The 23,346-nt window shown below is 35.0% G+C and overlaps 1 protein-coding gene across 5 annotated transcripts in view; it reads right to left on the bottom strand.

Annotated features, from left to right (window-relative positions):
* The window catches only part of RMDN2 (regulator of microtubule dynamics 2), a 77,799-nt gene that overhangs the window by 39,309 nt on the left and 15,144 nt on the right, over nucleotides 1-23,346 (bottom strand). For all 5 annotated transcript variants that reach the window (XM_059942904.1, XM_059942908.1, XM_059942905.1 and 2 more), the window contains 2 exons: nucleotides 2,025-2,199; nucleotides 906-1,008 (listed from right to left, as the gene is read on the bottom strand). In XM_059942904.1, coding sequence (XP_059798887.1) covers nucleotides 906-1,008; nucleotides 2,025-2,199 — 278 coding nt within the window. The remainder of the gene's footprint in view (nucleotides 1-905; nucleotides 1,009-2,024; nucleotides 2,200-23,346) is intronic.

Here is a 23,346-nt window from a genome sequence, read left to right on the forward strand (position 1 = left end):
AGAATTAAAGTACAGAGGCCACTTCGCAAAGAAACCTACAAGCGGAAGAAATGTAATTTCAAGGAACTTGGAAATATTTCCTTCTTAGAAATAAAAGTGACAGGGAACTAGACTGGAAGGAGATTGGCAGTATCATTATCTTCTTGCTGTTTCTTCCTCATGCTATCTCAGAGAAGGAAAGCTTGGAAAAGAGAAGACTTTGGAATAAACAAACAAACAAAAAAAACTAAAGAAGTTTTGATGTCAAATTACTATCCTGAAACTTAGGGGGCTTTTTGCAAGAAAGAGTTTGATACTCAGTGAGAGCCAAGGTTTATATATATATCAAATTTGACATTCTAGCTGTTTTTCTTTTGTTGTTGTTACTTTGGAAAATAGAGGACAGTATAATGAACAACTATGGACTCATTGCTCAGCTTAAACAATTAGCTAAAACAAGGCTTAAACAAGATTAGCCTTAAAACAAGGCTAATCTTGTTTTATCAAGATAAATTTTGAAAAAAACTTTAAAGTATGAGTAGTTATTTCTTTGTGGTACCTGGAGTTCTACGTTACAGGGAGTAAGGAGGGTTATTTTAATTGTGGTGAAAGACTACTGCTATTATTGCTTCTCATATTATTACCACTTAATGTCTCGTCTTTCTGTGATTTTATAAACTTTAAAAGCTGGAATTTGAGTTTTTTCAGTTGCCTGTTCTAATATGCTCAAATATGTTTTAAGAACATGTATTTTTATTCTAAAAAATCCTTTCTGTCCTTAGACTATATAAGTAATAGGATATGTTGAAATAGATTAAACATACTGGTTTTAGCTAAGATAATTTAGCTTTAATTAAAATTCATTAGTGGTTTACTATAGATAATGATTACTACTTGAGGATAATTAATATTTACAAAATACTTACCAATATTAGCATAATGCTTCTTTTCTTGTGCATTTGTAGATAGCTCATACATGTCTCCATAAGCACGAGCAAACCGCCAAATAAACTCTATTTCATCTCTAAACTGAATAGACAGAGCTGCACATTAGATAAACTCAGAAACAGGACCAGACTGTAAGTGTTTTCCACTGCAACTTTTAAAAAATTAGGTAAACTGGTACTTAGAAATGACTGTATCTATTCATGTGCATATCGCACTTTAAGTTCAAATATTCGTGGCTACAAAATGTGATGCAATGTAGTGTTACATTTGGATCTTAAAATCAATGAATATTATGCAGACACCAGCTCCACACCTACAAAGACGAGAAACTTGGTAGGTGTCAGAATTTATAAATTCTCTCTGGGTTGTAGTATCCTCTCCTTGTTTTCCTTTCTAAGTTATCTATTATTAATATGATGCTTCAGTGGGCATTTCAGATAATATCTGTAAGTTATTAGAGATTACATACATTCAAAAGAGGAGTCACATTTTTTACCTAAATTACCTAAATACAATCCTGGAGATTTAAAAACTTTTAGGTAATGCGTTTAGAGTTGCTAAATCCTCAAAGGTTAGACTTAAATCTCTCATGGGAAAGAAAAAGATTTATTGATCTTTGTGATATTGCAAAACCCACCGTTTTTTTTTCCTTTGGTGGTGGTGGGAAGGATGAGCTTTCCCAATTCAGCCCAGCATTAAACACTGGAAAACGATTACTGGTAAGACACAGTGAAATACTAATGGCTGTTATATTAGTAACTGTAAGATAGCGAGCTTAAAGTGTAGCTTTTCCTCCCTCCAGAGAAGCAGTATGTCTTATTCTTTATCTGTTACAAAATATTTATGAAATATATCAGATTGATAAAATCAATGTCAGTCTGTATAATCATATCTCTGGTTTTTATTTTTATGACCTTTGAGCCTAATAAACTCATATTTACTTTTAAAAAATTGTAGTGATATTATAAAAAAATTTACATCAATCATTTGGCTTGTGTAAACTGTGACACGATTGTTATGGTCATAACATGAATGGGATAGTAGATTAAATAAAAAACTAAAACTATACAAGCATTTTATTATCACATATTTCTTACCTTTTCTTTGTGGTCACAAAGTAGTTCAAAACTCTCCATTTTGCTGGACTCATTCATACGTAAATTATCAGCCGTCTGAATAAGGGCATCTAAATTTAATTCCTCTACATGAGTGTTAAATGCCTTAGGGAGTGGGAAACTCTGTTCTTCGGTATCAGTATTAGCTGTAATATACCTAAAATTGCAGAAATAATCATCAACTCTCTGTAAAGTTATACTATAATGGACAGAGTGATCCTTTTAAAATGTAAGTCAAATCATTTCACTCTTAGGCTTGAAACCCTGTAATGGTGCCCCTTTTCACTCAGAAAAATCTCAAGTCCTAATAACAGTCTACGAGGCTAGATGAGATTTGTCTCTCCCAGCTCAGTCACCTCTCTGACCTTGTTTCCCACCACGTTTCTCACTCTGTCAATTGCGTGCCGGCTGCCCAGCTGTTCCTTAAACAAGCCAGGGACACTCCTACCTCAAGACCTTTTCTTGCTGTTCCTGCTGATGGAATGTCTCTTCCTTCAGAAGGGGACATAACTCACACCCTCACCTCCTTCAAGTCTCAGTCAATGTCATCTTCTCAATGTGACCCATCCAGACCACTCTATGTAATGCTGTGACCACCACACTCCAACCTCCCTGTATATTTCCTTCACCTCCAATCAACCTTATCATGCTTGACGTTTTTTTCTGTAGTACATACCGTCTTCTAATATACTTTACTAACCTACTACATGTGCTATTTTTGTCAGTATCTCCCCCACTAGAATGCATGCTCCCTGACAATAGGATTCTTTGTTTTATTAATTGATGTCATCAAGTGCCTAGAACAGCACCCGACACATAGTGGATACGCACTGAATATTGCTGAATGAATGATACAGAGTTGTAGGAACTCAGCAGGCACTCAGGTATATATATTAAATATATATATAATATACATCTATACACACATATGTATGTATTTATATATATACGGATGCACACACACACATATGTTAATTTGTAGTTCAAGACGATGTTCTAACTCTTAGCTTAGTCTTTAAAAGTTCATGCTACCTCCCACATTTCCTTTTTGGTGGCATACAATGCAAACTATTTGTTATCATTTATTTACACACTGTTCTGTTCTAAAAAGATTTTAAGGAGGTATATAAGGATATATAACATATAAGAGAACAAATCAGAAGAGGTAGGAAAAGATAAAACAAGGCCAAATGTGAATGAGGTCAATAAAAAAGTACATATACTTTAGATATCTATACCCTTGCTACAAGGCACACAAATGTGGTTCTACATCTTCCAGCAGCTAAAGCAGTCACAGTTCCCAACAGATACTAACAAAGATAGAAATGAAGCAAGTTCTTGAGAGAAATGCACTTTTTTCCAATAATAAGACTCAAATTTCCTTCAAAGTCCTTACAAAGAAGACACTATGTGAAATGATGCTCAACTTCTTCAACAACATTATCAGTGGCAACTTCATTCTTCTAATTGCTCAAACCAAAAAACTTAGAATCATCCTTGACTTCTTTGTCTCTCCTAAGCAACATTCAGAAATTCCTGTTAGTTCTATCTTCAAAATATATCCAGAACCCAGCCACCTCTCACCACCTTTACCCGCTACTCCCCTGGTCTAGACCACCATCACGTTATCTGGATTATTGCAATGGCCTCCTATCATGTCTCCCTGCTTTAGTCCTTGACCATTGTAGTTTATTCTCAACATAGGAGCCAGAATGGTCCTTTAAAAAGCTGAATCAGATCATGTCACCCTTTGCTCAAAACCTTCCAGTGGATGACCAAATCAGAGTAAAAACCTAAGTCCTTAGAGTTGTCTACATAATCTAGTCCAATACCTCTGACTTCATCTCCTACCACTCTCCTGCTTGCTCAGCACTCCAGGAACTCTGGCTTCCTTGATATTCCTTGAACACATCAGTCATGTTCCTGCTTTAACATCTGTATTTGCTGTCCTTCTGCCTGTTATGTTCTCCACTGGATAGCCACATAATTTACTTCCTCACCTGTTTCACACACTTGCTCAAACGTAACCTTCATATTATTGCAGATGATACGATTATTTACATAGAACATATTAAAAAAACCCTACAAATTATGAGACTAATAGAGTTTAGCAGGTTGGCTGCATATAAGATTAAAATATGAAAGTGAGTTTCATTTTTAATATATTAGCAGCCAAAAGCCTAAAAAACAAAATTATATAAAATACTTTACTTACAATCATCTCAGAGAATATCAGACACCCAGGAATAAATCTAATAAAACATATGTAAAAATTCTATGGAGAATATCATAAAAGATATATTAAAAACTGTTTATAAAAGAACCTAAATTCATGGAAAAATATATCATGTTCATGGCTGGAAACAATTGATATTATAAATAAGTAAATTCTCTCCAGATTAATTCAATGTAATTCCAATTTTATAAACCTCACCAGAAATTTCAGAGAATTTAATAAGATGATTCTAAAAGTTACATGAAAAGGTAAAGAGCCGAGAATAGTCAAAGCACTGTTAAGAAAGAGAGCAGGGAGAGAAGACTTACCTCACCAGATATTAGGACCTATCATGCAGCTATAATAATTAAAGACAGCATGCTATTGGTACAAGGATAGATGAGTGACTGAGAGAACAGAACAGAGCCAAGAAACAGCCTCATACACAAATGAAAGTGTGATATATGATAGATGTGGCATGTCAGATTAGTGAGAAGTTAACAGACTGAGCTGGAAAAAAATGGCTATCTCTAAGGAAAAAGTTGAAATTGAATCTCTGTCTTATAATATTAAAAAATAACTCTAGGGTATAAGGATGGTATAAGGAATTAAGTGTTAAAAATAAGTTTTTAAACTCTAAATGGAAAATATAGGTGAATAACTTTTAGTCCTTGGGGCAAGAAATTTTCTTAACCAAAATACAAAAGCATTAGCTATAAATGATTATTAATGATTATTCATTATGAATGATTAACCAATTTGACTATATTAAAATGAAAAACTGTTGCTAATCAAAAGATATTTTCAAAAATGCAAAAACACAGGGCTTCCCTGGTGGCGCAGTGGTTGAGAATCTGCCTGCTAATGCAGGGGACACAGGTTCGAGCCCTGGTCTGGGAAGATCCCACATGCCACGGAGCAGCTGGGCCCGTGAGCCACAACTACTGAGCCTGCGCCCCGCAACGGGAGGGGCCGCGATAGTGAAAGGCCCGCGCACCGCGATGAAGAGCGGTCCCCGCACCGCGATGAAGAGTGGCCCCCGCTTGCTGCAACTAGAGAAAGCCCTCTCACGAACCGAAGACCCAACACAGCCAAAAATAAATAAATAAATAAATAAAGTAGCTATAAAATTAAAACAAAAACAAAAACAAAAAAAAAATGCAAAAACACAAATTAAAAACCAGGAATATTTTGTAACACGCACAACTGGAGAACATTAATATCAAGAATACATAAATATTTTCTAAAATTCAATGAAAAAGATACAATAAATGCAACAGAAATAAGCTCAAAAGAGGTTTTCCCAAATGAAAAAATACATATAGCCAATAAACATAAGAAAAGATGTTCAACATTCACTAGCGATCAGAGAAATACAAATCAGGACCACAGAGAGATATTATTGACACCTGCTTCATTTACAAAATTAAAAAATCTGACAATACCAAATGTTGGAGAGGAAGTCAATCCACGGATCTGATGTGAATGTAAACTGGTGAAACCAGCTGGGAAAGCGCTTTGGCATCATCTATTAATATTGAACTTTCACATATCTGAGGACTCAGCAACCAAGTCTCTGGCACATGTACAAAAGGAGGTAGGTGTAAGAACATAGACAACAGTACTTTCACAATAGCAAACCCCAGGAAACAACTGAAATGCCCAGTCAAGAGAGTGGATGAATATTACCCAACAGTCAAAATGAAAGAAATCCAGTGATGTGCAAAATAGGGAAGACTCTTAACAAACTTATATTAAGTGGAAAAATAAGCTCTTAAAATTATATACAACATGATCCCCTTTCCATAAAACAATCAAAATTCAATGTTATTTTTAAGGAATACACACATATGCAATAAAATTATATAGAAAGGACAGCAAGGAATGAACAATATAGATTATAGACTCAGGATGATAGTTACCCTCAGGTGAGGGGAGGCAGGGAGCCAAATGGTTTCACAGACGCTTATTACACTATTTATAATAACAAACTAAATAAATGAGCAAAAGTGGCACATGCATGCACCAGTAATCAGTGTTTGCATGAGCTAAAGACAGTTTTTAGTCCAATTCTATGAACCTGAGGTATAGTAAGAAAATAATAACTAAAAGAAAGTAACTGGTTTAATATCAGACAATATTATTTAAACTAAAACCCACTACATTGTACAATTTAGAAGGGTGATTTTATGGTTTATGATTAATATCTCAATAAAGATGTTATTTTTATAAGAAAAAAACTGAATATTCCTATAGCCATTAAATAAATTAAATCAGAATTTATATATATATTCTAGTAGAGAGAGATAGATAGAGAGAAGGGGGGGACACAGATAGCTATATAGTGAGCTCTATCAATATATGCAAAGAATTACTCAAATTCTTCTAAGGAATTGAAAAAGAGGAAACATTTCTCACCTCATTTTATGAAGCTAGTAAAACTAATACCAAAACCAAACAAGTATAGTATAATAGGAAATGAAAATTATAGGCCAATTTCACATATAAACATAGATGCAAAAATCCTCCAAAATATCAACCAAAAAACTTCAACACACATGAGAGAATGCATTGTAACCAAATTGAGCTTCTCTCACTAATTACAAGCACAGTTAACATTAGAAAATTTCTCTAGCATAACAGATAAAAAGAGAAAAACTTATGATCATTTTAGTGGTTACCAAAAAAATTTTTTTCAGTAAATCAACACCATTTCAGCACAAAAGAAATACCAAATGCATAAACAAGGAATAGAACTTCTTATAATAGAATATAAACCAAAAACTATGATTACAGTTCATATGTAATGATGAAACATTATAAGCATTTTCCTTAAAATCAGAAATAGAAAAGGATGTCCAACATTGCTGCTTCTACTTAGCATGGTACTGCAGGTCCTGTTAGCACAATATTAAAAGAAAAACAAAAAAAAATTTATAAGAATTGGGAAAGAAGAAACAGAACTGTTATTATTTGAAGATTATTCAGTAGAAAGAAAACCTAGCTCCCCTTCCACCCAGCAAGGACACAGCAAGAAACTGTCTATGAACCAGAAAGTAGGATTTCACCAGATACCGAATCTGCTGTAACCTTGATCTTGGGCTTCCCAGCCTCCAGAACTGTGAAAAAGAAATTTCTGTTGTTTATAAGCCACCCAGTCTATGGTACTTGGTTATAGCAGCTCAAACAAAGACACTATTCAATACTAAAAAAAAAAAAGAAAGAAAGAAGATCTAACAGAATTTACAGATAAGTAAATAAAACTATTATTTATGATCAATTATGTTCCTATATCTATAGAACAAGTTACAAAATGTAATTTTATAAAATATAGCATTTACATACTATAGGAATATATACAGGAAAAACACACAGTACCTAGGAAAAATTCCACAAGAGGTTTTTAAGACTTTTTTATAGAAAATTACAAAATATCATCTGAGAACATTAATGTGCCTAAATAAATGGAAAAAGATATCATATCCACTGACAGGAAAACTTAACATTAAAACAATTTCATATGGCACTAAACTAATCTACAGTTTTAATGCAATTCCAATCAAAACCACAATGGTGTTTTTCTGTGGAACTTACATGACTCTAAAATTAATATGGAAGGACAACTGTAGGAAGAAACAAGACACTACCCAAAGCAATATACAGATTCACTTCAATCCCTATCAAATTACCAATGGCATTTTTCACAGAACTGTAACAAAAAATTATAAAATTTGTATGGAAACACAAAAGACCCCGAATAGCCCAAATAATCTTGAGAATGAAGAACAGAGCTGGAGGAATCATGTGCCCTGATTTCAGACTATACTACAAAGCTACAGTAATCAAAACAGTATGATACTGGCACAAAAACATACACAGAGATCAATGGAACAGAAGAAAGAGCCCAGAAATAAGCCCTCACACTTATGGTCAATTAATCAATGACAAAGAAGGCAAGAATATACAATGGAGAAAAGACAGTCTCTTCAATAAGTGGTGCTGGGAAAACTGGACAGCTACCTGTAATAGAACATTCTCTAAAACCATATACAAAAATAAACTCAAAATGGATTAAAGACCTAAATGTAAGACCAGATACTATAAAACTCCTAGAGGAAAACATAGGCAGAACACTCATTGACATAAATTGCAGCAATATTTTTTTTGGATCCGTCTCCTAGAGTAATGGAAATAAAAACAAAAATAAACAAATGGGACCTAATTAAACTTAAAAGCTTTTGCACAGCAAAGGAAACCATAAACAAAATGAAAAGACAACCTATGGACTGGGAGAAAATATTTGCAAACAATACTACTGACAAGGGATTAATTCCCAAAATATACAAACAGCTCATACAGCTTAATATCAAAAAAAAAAAAACCTAATCAGAAAATGGGCAGAAGACCTAAGTAAACATTTCTCCAAAGAAGACATATAGATGGCCAACAGGTATGTGAAAAAATGCTCAATATCGCTAATTATTAGAGAAATGCAAATCAAAACTACAGTGGGATATCACCTCACACCAGTCAGAATAGCCATCATTAAAGAGTCTACAAATAATAAATGCTGGAGACATGGAGAAAAAGGAACCCTCCTACACTGTTGGTGGGAATGTAAATTTGTGCAGCCACTATGGAGAACAGTATGGAGGTTCCTTAAAAAACTAAAAATTGAGTTACCATATGATCCTGCAATCCCAGTCCTGGGCACATATCTGGAGAAAACTCTAATTTGAAAAGACACATGCACCCCAATGTTCAGAGCAGTATTATTTACAGTAGCCAAGACATGGAAGCAACCTAAATGTCCATCAACAGATGAATGGATAAAGAAGATGTGGTATATATATATATACAATGCAATATTACTCAGCCATAAAAAAGAATGTAATAATGCCATTTGCAGCAACATGGATGGACCATGTTAAGTGAAGTAAGTCAGACAGAGGAATACAAATATCATATGATATCACTTATTTGTGGAATCTAAAAAAAATGACTCAAATGAATTTATTTACAAAGCAGAAAAAGACTCACAGACATAGAAAACAAAGTTACGGTTACAAAAGGGGATGGGGGTGGGGGAGTGAGGTAAATTAGGAAGTTTGGGATTAACATATACATACTACTACATGTAAAATAGGTAAGCAAAAAGGACCCAATATACAGCAGAGGGAACTATACTCAATATCTTGTAATAACATACAATGGAAAAGAATATATATGCATAACTGAATCACTTTGCTGTACACTTGAAACAACCACAACATTGTATACCTCAATATATACAATATATAGGTAAATATACCTCAAAAAAAATTTTTTTTAAAAAAGAGAGAGAAAAAAAAAAGAAGAGCCAAGACAATTTTAAAGAACAGATATCAGGACTATAGTATAAAAGATAAAACAATGGTAAGTGAATGTGGTATTGGCATAACAGCAGACAAACTGGCCAACAAAACGAAAGACAACAACTAGTTTAGTCTCTTCTCCACATTAAAAAAAATCCAAGTGTGGAAAAATTGTTCTCCTATTTTGAACATGAATCTTCTACTTATAATTGGGCATTTATTAAAAATTATCAGAAAGTTTTAAAAGCAAACTTTAAAAGTAGGGCATACCTAAATATGCCTGGGAAAATTCACAACATATGTATTAACTTTGTGCTGAACTTAGATTTGTACTGGGGCCAAAAAAAAAAAAAAAAAGGCTTTTCATAGGTTATCTGCTGTCAATCTTCCAACACTCTTTCAGCAGGCCAGGAAAAGTTCACCCTCAAATGTCAAATTTATCGATACTTACAAACATTCATCTCCTAGTAGACTTTTCTGGCCTATCTTCTGCTCCAAATTTGACTAAGAACTGTGCCATTTTTCCATATCTCTTCATTGCTGCACAATCAATTACTTGCCTTAATAGCAAAAACAGCATATCTGCAGGCATAGTTGCATTATTTAAAGAGAAAATGACTTTATTTACTGTGAAAATAGTGTATTTATAGAAGTATATTGGTAGTGAGTTGCATCAGAATAGGCAAAAACATCCCTGGCTACAGTACTGTGGCCTCTCTCCATATCAGGCATCCTGATTTAGTTCCCTTTGCCTAGCCTTACCTAACACCTCATTCTTCCCACTTTTCTTTTTTCAAAAGATAGATACTAAGAGATAAGAGAGACTGATGTCAGCAAGATGATGGACTAGGAAACTCTATGCCCTCATTCCTCCATGGATACACTAAACAAACAACAACAGACAGATTGCAACAGTTTTGTGGGAGATCTAAAAGGTAGTCAAGGATGTGCAGCAACTAAGTAAACGCCCAATCAAGAAAAATCCATATTCAAAATGGTAGAAAACTTCATGGTGTTTTTTCTCACCCTTACCTCATCCTTCCCTGGCATGGCACAGCATGGCTGGGAAGAAGTCATGCAATTCTCGGCTCCTCCCCTGGGACAAAAGGAAAAGAATGGATCTTGTTTGCAATGTTCTGGGATGTTGAGGGGCTTCCCAGGAAACTGGTGTCTGTTTAGCTTGACTTAGAGCTCAGACAGAAATGAAGGCATAGTATGGACATCAGATTGGAGGCCACTGAATGCTGTGGCAGTCACTATGGCATGTTAGAGCTACAGGGGGACTGTAGACTCATGGGTGCCTAGGTGCAAGAGATTATGGGGAGAGGAATACTATAGGACACCTAAGGCACCAAGAAGAACAGGAGTCAGATTCTTATTGAAAAAGATATTTAAAAACAGTTATGTATGGGGGAAATTGGGGGAAAAGCACATATACAGGCCGAGGGAAAACTAATGCCTAGAAAAGACCTGAGAAGCCCTTAAGCCTTCACACTGGGCTAATTAGTGGGTCTTCCCTGCATAGAGTCAGTCTACAAAGGCTAGGATAGATGGCTATTTTTTCAAATGTGCAATTTTCAACAAAATATCACAAAGTATACAAAGAAACAGGGAAAGATGACCCATTCAAATGAACAAAATAAACTTCCAGAACCTGACTAAAGAAATACAGGCTTTGGACTTACTGAGACAACAATTTTAAAACAACAGTCTTAAATATGCTCAAAGAGCTAAAGGAAAAAATGGAGAGAGAACAAAAGGAAATCAGGAAAACAAGTACATAAACAAAATGAGACTATCAACAAAGAGCTAGAAATTATTAAAAAAAAAAAAAAAAAAGAACCAACAGAAATTTTGGAGCTTAAAAAGCAATAACTTGAGAAATTCACTAGAAGGGATCAACAAAATACTTGAACAAACAGAAGAATCAGCAAATTTGAAGACAGAGCACTTAAAATTCTTAAGTCTGAAGAGTCAAAAGAAAAAAGAATGAAGAAAAGTGAATAGAGCCTAAGAGACTTTATGGAACATCATAAATAGGGCCAATATATATATATTATGAGAGTCCCAGAAGGAGAAGAAAGAAAGGGGCAGACAGCTTATTTTGAAAAATAATGACCAAAAACTCCCCAAATTTGAGGAAAGACATGGATATACAAATACAAGAAGGTCAATTAATTCCAAATAGGATAAACTCAAAGAGATTCACACCAAGACACATACTCAGACTGAAGAAAGTTCAAGATAAATCTTAAAAATCTTGAAAGCAGCAAGAGAAAAGCAAATCATTATAAAAAGAGTGATCCTCAATAAAATTACCACAGGGTTTCTCAGGAGAAACCTTGTAGACCTAAAGGCAGTGGGATGATATATTTAAAGGCTGAAAGAAAAACAGTCAACCAAGAATTCTATATCCAGGAAAACTGTCTTTGAAAAAATGATACAGAAATTAAGACATTCCCAAATAAACAAAAAAATGAGGGTGCTCATTACCTCTAGACCTGCCTTACAAGAAATGCTAAAGGGAGTCCTTCAAGTTGAAACAAAAGGACATTTAGCAGTAGTAACTTGAAGACATATGAAAATATAGCTTTCTGATAAAGGTAAATATGTGGTTAAACATAAAAATCAGTATTATTGTAATTCTGGTTCATAACTCCACTTTTTATTCTTTTACAGTATTTAAAAGAGAAAAGCATAAAAATAATGAGAAATCTATGTTAACAGTTATAAAACATATAAAGATGTAATTTGTGACATCAATAACATAAATGGGGGAGTGGAGCTGTAAAGGAGAAAGTTTTTATATGCAGTTGAAGTTAAGTTGGTATCAGTTTAAAACAGATTGCTATAACTTTAGGATGTTATACATAATACCCATGCTAAACACAAATATCTATAGAATACACGTAAATGAGAAAGGAATAAAAAAAAGTGTCACTATAAAAATCAAGTAAACACAAAGGTAGGCAGTAAGGGAGGAAATGAAGGACCAAAAGGTATAAGACATATGGAAAACAAATAATAAAAAGGCAACAGTGAGTCCTTCCCTATAGTAATTACTTTAAATGTAAATGGAGTAAATTCTCCAATCAAAAGACACAGATTGGTAGAATGGATAAAAAAAAAAATCAGGATCAACTGTATGCTGTCTATAAAAGACTCACTTTAGAACTAAGGACACATATGGGTTGAAAGTAAAAAGATGAAAAAAGATATTCCATGTAAATAATAACCAAAAGAGAACGAGGGTGGCTATACTAATATCAGATAAAATTAACTGTAAGTCTAAAACTTATCTGAGACAAAGAAGAACATTTTATAATTACAAAAGATTCAATTCAACAAGAATATATAACAATAATAAACATATATGCACTAAACATTAGAGCTACTAAATATATGAAGCAAACATTGACATAATTGAAGGGAGGAATAGACAGCAACATAATAATAGTTGGAGACTTCAATATCTCATTTTCAGTAATGGTTGGAACAATCAAACAGAAGATCAATAAAGAAACAGAGGACTTGAATATCATTATAGACCAACTTGACCTAACACACATATACTAAATACTCCACTCAACAATAGCAGAACACATTTTTTTCTCAAATGCACATAGAACATTCTCCAGGATAGATCATATGTAGGCCACAAAACAAGTCTTAATAAATTTTAAAAGATGAAAATCATACCAAGTATCTTTTCTGATTGTAATGAGGTGAAACTAAAAATCAACAGCAGAAGGAAAACTGGAAAATCCACAAATGTGTGGAAATTAAACAACACACTATTAAACAACCAATGGGTCAAAGAAGAAATCACTAGGGAAATTAGCAAATATCTTGTGTCAAAAGAAAATGAAAACACAACATATCAAAATGTGTAAGGTGTAGTGAAAGCAGTGCTAAGGGGGAAACTTATAGCTGTGAAATGCTTACGTTAAAAAGAAAGGTCTCAGATCAACAACCTAAATTTACACCTTAAGGAACTAGAAAAAGAGCAAACTAAACCCAAAGCTAGCAGGAAAGAAATAATAAAGATTAGATCAGAAATAAACACAATAGAGGGTAAAAAACCATAAAATCAATGAAACCAAGAGCTGGTTCTTCAAAGATTAACAAAATTGACAAACCTTAAGCTAGCTTGACTAAGAAAAGAGGAGAGGAGAATCAAATAATTAAAATCAGAAATGAAACAGGGTATATCACTACCAATGTTACAAAAATAAAAAGGATTATAAGAGACTACAGTGAAGGATAGTATGCCAACAACTGGATAATCTAGATGAAATGGACAAATTCCTAGAAACACACAACATACCAATACTGCATCAGGGAGAAATAGAAAATCTGAACAGATCTATAACTAGCAAAGAAACTGAGTCAGTTATCAAAAATCTCCCAGCAAGGAAAAGCCTAGGGTCACATGGCTTCACTGGTGAATTCCACCAAACATCTTGAAAAAACAAAGTTAGAGGTCTTACACTTCCTGATCTTAAAACTTATTACAAAGTTACAGTAATCAAAATGGTGTGTAATGGCATAAAGTCAGACATATACATGAAAGAAATAGAATAGAGAGTGCAGAAGTAAACCCTCACATACACGGTCAAATGACTTTTGACATCGGTGCCAAGAGCCATCAATGGGAAAGAACAGTCTCTTAAAGAAATGGTGCTGGGAAAACTGGATATTCACATGTAAAAGAATGATGTTGGATCCCTACCTTATACTATATACAAAAATTAACTCAAAATGGATCAAAGACCTAAGTGTAAAATCTAAAACTATAAAACTCTTAGGAGAAGACATAGGGGAAAAGCTTCATGGCATTGTATTTGGCAATGATTTCTTGGATATGACACCAAAAGCACAGGCAACAAAATAAAAAATAAACTGAACATCAAAATTAAAAACTTCTGTGCATCAAAGGATACAATCAACAGTGAAAGGCAACCCACACAATGGGAGAAAATGCATATCAAAACCACAATGAGATACCACCTCACACTCATTAAGATGATTATTATCAAAAAACCAAAAAACAAGTGCTGGCAAGGATGTGAAGAAATTGGAATCCTTGTGCATTCTTAGAGGAATATAAAATGGTGCAGTTACTATGGAAAAAAGCATGGCAGTTCCTCAAAAAATTAAAAATAGAATTAACATATAATTCTGGGTATATAACCGAAAGAATTGAAAGCAGGGTCTGGAAGAGATATTTATACACTCACGTTCATAGCAGCATTATTCACAATAGCCAAAAGGTAGCAGCAACCAAAGTGTCCATCAGCAGATGAATGACTAAGCAAAATGTGGTATATACATACAATGGAATACTATTCGGCCTTAAAAAAGAAGGAAATTCTAACACATGCTACAACATGAATGAACCTTGAGAACACTATGCTAAGTGAAATAAGCCAGTCACAAAAAGACAAATACTATATAATTCCACTTATATATGGTACCTAGAGGAATCAAATTTACAGAGACTGAAAGTAGAATAGCAGTTGTCAGAGGCTAGGGGAAGAGAAGATTGGGGAGTTATTGCTTAATGGGTGTAGAATTTCACCGTTACAACATGAAAAGAGTTCTAAAGATAGATGATCATGATGGTTGTACAACAGTATGAATATACTTAATGCCAGTGAACTTAAAAATGTTTAAGATGATAAATTTTGTTATATGTATTTCACCACAACTAAAAAATTAAAATAGAAAAAAAAATCATGATACATGCTAAAAGGAGGAGAAAAACACAAAAGTAAAAATATCTTAGTACAATGATATAAATTTAGGGGGCATTTTATTATGACAAATAATTGAAAATAATACAAATTTCTTTCCTCTACAAAAACCAATTATATTCTAAGTATTTTTAATTGCTTATATGCATTTTCTATTTGTTATTGTGATAAATATATTTATAAACTTTGCTTAATATAATGGAAAAAATTTAAATTTTCACATCAAAAATAAAATTTTGGAGACACTTTTTAAAATAAAAATTCTATAAAAATTTCGGAAAAAAATCTGAAAATTTTCACTTTTAAAAATAAAAATACAGGGGGCTTCCCTGGTGGCGCAGTGGTTGAGAATCCGCCTGCCAATGCAGGGGACACGGGTTCGAGCCCTGGTCTGGGAAGATCCCACATGCCGCGGAGCAGCTGGGCCCGCGAACCACAACTACTGAGCCTGCGCGTCTGGAGCCTGTGCTCCGCAACAAGAGAGGCCGCGACAGTGAGAGGCCTGCGCACCGCGATGAAGAGTGGTCCCCGCTTGCCGCAACTGGAGAAAGCCCTCGCACAGAAACGAAGACCCAACTCAGCCATAAATAAATAAATAAATAAAATTTAAAAAAAATAAAAAAAAAAATAAAAAATAAAAAAAAATAAAAATACAAACTCTGATTTCAGAGTTTTCTGAATTCTCAGACATATACATAAACAAACGTGTATTAAAACTAATTAAAATATCTGGTTTCAATATATTCTGCCTATTTCCACTACAATATGTTTTTACTTATGATTTGATCCTTGTACTAGTAAAAACATTGTCTATCAGTGGGATGTCTGGCATGAGCTATAGCTAGCAAAGCTGATATAAATGGGAATTTGTGAACTGATGAATATAGCTCTATAGATTATAGAGGAATACTATTTTAATGATTAGAGTAGAATAAAAGAAGATGTTAAACTCTCAAAGACTGTAATACATTTAGAAGACCTAAAGCTTCATGTTATTTTCAGACCACAAAAGTATTACAGTAGTCACTCAGAAATTTGGGACTAGTCAATCTATAAGCAGTAAATCTGTTAAAAGCCTGAAACAGACGAATAATCTTTGATTTCCATACTCCAATAACGTTAATAAACTATCTTTCAAAACATACGGAAATTAAAGTTAAATTTAGACTGCAATGTAGAGCTCTTTTTCAGAATATGCAGTGAAGTTTCGTAAAGGAGGAGACCTCTGAAAACTGAGCAGTGATTTCTACAGACTATACAGTATGCCTGGTGCGAAAGCTTCTGATCTGAGCTGCCCTTCTAAGAGAGGGTAAAGTCTGAGGTGACCTTATTTTAGGAATTCCATTAGGTGAAGATTTGTCTTCATCTTCAGATGAGATAGCATTGTTTTCATCTTCAAAGGGATCTGAGGTAACTCCATTTTGAGATGGGGTAAAGCTTCTAGCATTTTTATAAAAAGAAGTAAATCCAACATTATGGAGAACAGGGAAAGTTACACTTTGAGAGGGATGATGTTGCACCATAGCTGGAGAATTATTTCTACTGCGACTTTGAAAAGCAGGATGAAAGGCATTGCTCCTTAACTGGTCTCTTTCTTGAATATCACTGGCAACTCCATGTTGTTGAGAGGAATAGGAAGTAATAGTTGGAAGAGTAAGCATGGTCGCTGTGCATTGATAGATGCTAGCAACAGTGTTCCGACAGGCTGAGGAATTAGCTTTTGTTTCAGAATTCATAAAATATTTAGTGTTATATTCAGGAGAATAAGAGCTTATATATTTTCCAGCATCAGTAATACTCAAGCTTTTAGAAATGATTTCAATTTCATTTGGATTAAATATGCATTGACTTCCTGATTGAGGATCAAAAAAAGTACTAGCACTCTCATAACAGGAAATTATATTTAGTTTGGGGGCAGAGAAAAGACTTCTGGATCTAAAGCGAAAATGTTCCGAGGGCGATTTTAAATCACCGAAGCTTCTTTTTTCTTCAGAATCAAAGTTAGCTCTACTTTGTCCAGAATGAAGGGAAGCACTGCTTTTCTGAAATTTAGCAAATAAAGAATGTCTTCTTCCAAAGAAAGATGAGCAAGAAGATGTATTTGCTGAAGAAGAAGAAATTTTACTTCCTCTAGGTGAACTGCCTCTATGCATGAAAGGAGGATAAGCTGCTTTAAAATCAAGAGATGCTGGTGGTTGCATAATAGAAGAGGCTCCAGGGTGCAGGGGCTCTGAAGAAACTTGATCTGCAGCACATTTTGGTTCGAAGCTCTGGTCTTCTTTGCAGCAGCTAGAGTGAGAAAAGTGTGAAATGAGGAAAAACAATAGGGAGTACAGGTGGAAACCTGCCAAGCCTCCTGAAGAATAATGGCCACCTTATCAATATGGAAACAACATAAGAAATTAAGACAGCTGAAGTTGGTAGCCACATAGATGTATCCAAAAGAATGCCTAAGTCTCAAAGATTATTTCTAACTACCTACACAGTACCTGCCCACTACATTAAACCTTGGGAAGATAAATTGAAAGACTCAGGGAAGCAGGCACAAAGAAAAGTAAGGGAAAACATACAAGAGGGCACCAAAACAAAAGGATTCCCTGAAAGTAAAGGTAGAACTTCCCTGTCTTGAAAATAATTAAGTGATAATATCTGTTTGAGACTATTAAACTACTATATTTAAAGGGGTTAATAAGTACAATAAATTTATACCCCGCTGACTAACACGTTTTAAAATATTAACCATGGATAAAGCAGAACCTCTCTGGAGAGAATATTTCAGATAAATATCCAGATATTCCAGATATTCAGTCATTGTGGGAAACTAAAGGAAACATTAAAGCTTGGTTTATGAGTATTTCAATGTTCTTTAGCACATGAAACATATGGAGAAGTGTTTTTTTATTTTTAAAGGCTTACCTTAAGTATTGCCCCATACTGAATTTAATCCAAAGTAAATCTCTCCCTTCCTTTCTAAGCCATCATCTTTAAGCCATAAAATGCCCTGTGTAGATGGAACAGGTTAGAAGCTGAATGCTTAAGCTGCATGTAGAACTAACATGGCAATAACACAGAATATGATGATAGCAGATTCTAGAATCTAATGACATCAGTTTAGATTAAAATTGTTCTGTGGCTCATCTCTCGGAAAAGCTGCAATTCATGTGACTATGGAATGTGTATTCTAACTTCATTATGTTCAAGGAGACAGCCAACAAATCAAGGGACAAGGAAACAGCAGGATGGAAGCAGTAACATATATGATCTCTGTACAATCCTTTACTTGGAACTCTCTAACTAGCTGCCCTCCACACCCCGAGCCTACTAACTCATTCTTCTTTCACTTGAACACTTTTTACCCCAAGGTTTTACATCCTCCCGTGATATGGAAAAGTTACTGTTACAGACTTTGGTCTGAAGATATATTAAAAAGAAAAAAAAAAAAAAAAAAGAAAGCCTCAGTAGCAAATGTCACTGCCCCCCAAATGAAACAAGCTAAATTTACCTTGGCAGTAAAGCGTGCCATCTGATTACATGGGCCAGTTGCACAGATTATGGAGATCTGCTGTGCCACTGTTTATAACCCCTTGAAACAACTTAAACCCATTTTAAGACAAGATTAACAGAGCTACTAGAAAAGGAATATTGCCCTCTCCTTTTCCAAAACAACTTGGAGAACTGTCTATATAAGAGGTATATGTGTATAGCCACCTATGACATAAAACATACCCTCAAATATATATATTTTAACTTCTCAATATCCTGTACACCCTACTACAACCCCCTGTTTTTTGTTCCCTTTCTAACAACCTTCTTTGGGAAACCCTTGAACAAATCCCCCTTCAGAGGTTGAAAGCTCTCTAATTCTCACCATACAATCGTCAGTTTGTAATTTGATTTTACCCAACATACAAGCTAATGAATTAATCTGTTCCTGTTTCATGGTTGCTGGCAGAAGACACACGATTCTTGTGTAAGAGACCGAGGACTTTATTACTCACAGCAAATTAAGCAATGTGATCACCAGCTTATTTATGTTGGTTCTCCTTGACCTCAGGACCCACAAGGGCAATGCATAGGGCCCAGACACTCTTACATTCGCAGTGAGCTGCATTTCAAAGAAAGCAACACTGAGCTTAGGGAATCCCCCGCTTTTATAGCAAGCAGTAACCAAATCTGCTGTTGGTCTAGAAGAGAAACATTACCTCATTCCTCAAGGCTTCTCGCCACAAACCAGAGAAATGGCCTGGATAAAGAGTGGTTACACAGACCTTACCCCCTTCACAAAAATTAACTCAAATTGGGTCACAGACCTAAATATAAAATGTAAAACTATGAAGCTCCTAGAAGATAACATAGGAGAAAACCTAGATAAATTTGGTTATGGCAATGACTTTTTAAATACAATACCAAAGGCATGATCCATGAAAGAAATAATTGATAAGCTTCTGCTCTGTGAAAGATAATGTCAAGAAAATGAGAAGCTACAGACTGAAAGTATTTGCAAAATACACATCTGAAAAAGGACGGTTATCCAAAATATACAAAGAACTCTTAAAACTCAACCATAAGAAAATGAACAATCTCATTTAAAAATGGGCCAAAGACCTTAACAGATACCTCACCAAAGAAGATATGCAGATGGAAAATAAGCACATGAAAAGATCCTTCACATCATATGTCATTAGAGAAATGTAAACTAAAACAACGAGATACCACTACACACCTATTAGAATGGTCAAAATCCAGAATACCGACAACACCAAACACTGGGGAGGATGTGGAGCAACAGGAACTCTCATTCATTGCTTGTGGGAATGCAAAATGGTACAGCCACTTTGGAAGACAGTTCGGAGGCTTCTTACACAACTAAACATACTCTTAACCATACCATCCAGCAATCAAGTGCTCCGGTATTTCCCTAAATGAGATGAAAACTTATGTCCACTCAGAAACCTGTACATGGATGGTTACAGCAGCTGTCTTCATAATTGCCATAACTTGGAAGCAACCAAGATGTCCTTCAGTAGGTGAATGGATAAATAAATTGTGGTATATCCAGACAATGGAATATTATTCAGCACTAAAATGAAATGCGCTATTAAGCCATGAAGAGATACGGAGGAAACTTAAATGCACATTACTAAGTAAAAGAAGCCAATACAGGCTACATACTATATGATTCCAACTATATGACATTCTAGAAAAGGCAAAACAGTGGAGACAGTATAAAGATCAGAGGTTGCCAGGGGTTTGGGGGGAGAGAGGGATGAATAGGCAGAGCACAGAGGATTTTTAGGGCAGTGAAAATACTTTGTATTATACTGTAATAGTGGATACACGTCATTATACATTTGTCCAAACCCACAGAATGTACAGCACCGAGAGTGAACCATAATGTAAACAATGGATTTTGGGTGATTATGATGTATGTATCAATGTATGTTCATCAGCTGTAACACATGTACCACTCTGGCTGGAGCTGTTGAAAATGAGGGAGGCTATACATGTGTGAGGGTAGGGATTGTACGGGAAATCTATGTACCAACCTCTCAATTTTGCTGTGAACTTAAAACTGCTCTAAAAAAGTAAAGTCTCATTTTTGTTTTAAATTAGGGGGAAAAAAGGGTGGTCAGGGCCTTACATTCTTGATTCTTGGCATACCTAGCAAGATGTGTAAGCGAATAGGAAGCCCAAGGAGGACTGTCTCTCACTATAGCAATCTATTATTTGCTTCCCTTTCTTGTGAGATTATTGTCTATTGTCCCTAAGTCACACTAAGATCTGTGAGTACCTTTTCCAAAAGGACATCTTTTGCAACTGAAACAATGGATTATATAATGCTTATAAAGTTTCTATTAAAAACTTCTCTTTCCAAAAGTAGACCAGTTTGTTGTTTAACATTTCCACTAAAGGCCTCTAAAAGAAGCACTTGCCCACTGAGCTACCCCAAAGGAAATGATGAAGTTACGACAAGATCTCAATGCTGACAAATACTTCTGCCCAAAGGAGGTAATGAACAAGGTCAGATCACTCCCCTCCTCACCCCACTGAATAAATCTACAATTGTCAATTTAAAAAAAGTATTTAGGTGTGCATGTCTGGGGGGGTGGGGAAGAAGGTCCAGATCTGCATAGACGATTGAAAGGAAAAGAAATTGCATACTAGCATGAGTAATATCTAAAGGTTGTGTAATATTTTTCTGGATAGAGTACTTACCTAAATCTCTAATCCTAAAATCACCCCCTCATTGCTTATTTTTAAGAGAACCTTAACTAGACACAGCCCAAAAGAAGTTAGTAAACTGTCATAACAGTAAGCATTTAAAACACGCTTCTCCTTCAATCCCTTCCCAATTCTCTTTATTCTATCAATTCCACGTTCCCAGGTACCTTCTGCATTCATCATGTCCTATGGTTACCTAAACCTCTTCCTTTTTTACCTCAGCCGCTCTATTCCCATCAAGACTAATACCTCATCATTATATTCCTCACTGTGCCTCAGGGACATCTTATTTATCTATAACTATTTAATTGCTGGTAATTAAAATTATAATCCTGTCATGATATCTCAGCTGAAAGTTAGAAAATCTTCTAGAAAAAAGCTTCTCAAACTTTAGGGTACATCAGAGTCACCAGGAGAGCATTTAAAAATACAGATTCCTGGGCACAATGCAGAATCCCAGAGATTCGGATTCACTAGGTCTGGGGCTGGTCTTGAGAGTGCAAATTTCCATCAAGCTCCCAGACTAGGTGGGATATGGGTGCTGCTGGCCCACAGACCACACTTTGAGTAGCTCTGATCTAGATCATCTTGGTAATCAACAAACCCTAAAGCGACGGTTAAAAGGAGCCTCACAGCAGCTTCCTACCTGAGCTGGAGTCCAATAAGGACAAGGACAGTGAATGGTATCAGGACTGAATGTCCCTCCTTTCTTGGTGCCTAGATGCTAAGTCCCTTTAGGGACCTCGCTTACACTTGAGGAGAAGTAAGAGTGAGGAAGAAGGGGGAACCCTGAATGTGACTGAATCTTTAACACAAAATAACTAGCTCTAAACTAGAATTGACAGAGTTAACTTGAATTGGCACATTCAGATTTTCCCACATCAGCCAGATTTTCCCACATCAGCGATAGTGAGCTACTCTGAATTCAGTTATAAAGTACAGTTACATGTTTAGCTGATCTGAGTGTAGTGAATGTAAATTATTCAATCTATTACATGATATGAATGATAGTTATTTGTATATTTACCAAATATAGCTAATTATGCAAAATAACAATAATGTTCATCACTAAATTACCACCAGGTTAATTATTTTCTTTCATTACAATATTAAACTCTAACCACATAGGTTCACTGTTTGTAGTTTGTTACTCAGATAGCATGATTATCTATGTGATTTGAAAGGCAGAAAAAAATATGGCTTGAAGATCACCAAATAATTTCATAGGTTATTTCTATAATTTCCTTATCCACTATTAGTTTCTTTTGAAAGAAAGGTTAATAAAATTAACTCACTAGACAGTAGTTACTAAATACAGTCTAGTAAAGAAACAGTACATAGTCAAGGGTTTGAACTGATCTAATAACAAACAGGAAGTAGTTTTTAAAACAATAGAAGCAAAAAAAAATACACATTTTAGGTCAAGAAGTAAACACAGATGTGTTCCAGCAACTTTAGAAGACTTATTTCCTTATCTACACTCTTGACATCCTTAGCCTTTTGCCTCTCTATCACACTCACCCTGCAAATCTCCTAATTTGAATCAATTAAGCCCTCTGACTCCTCCACTTCTATATATGAAATGCCAAGAACTAGTGAAAAGATGAACGCTACAGTGCAAACTGGTGCACAGTCTTGAACCTCAGTTGGAGCAACGGTCTGCAGGGTAATCCTTACCCATGTTCCTAGTTAACGTCCTCTTCCACTCCCCACAATGTCTCTTCAGTACTTTCTTTGGTCATGTGTCCATTCATTTA

This window comes from Balaenoptera ricei, chromosome 13 (assembly GCF_028023285.1).
Source record: "Balaenoptera ricei isolate mBalRic1 chromosome 13, mBalRic1.hap2, whole genome shotgun sequence".
Taxonomy (NCBI): Eukaryota; Metazoa; Chordata; class Mammalia; order Artiodactyla; family Balaenopteridae; genus Balaenoptera; species Balaenoptera ricei.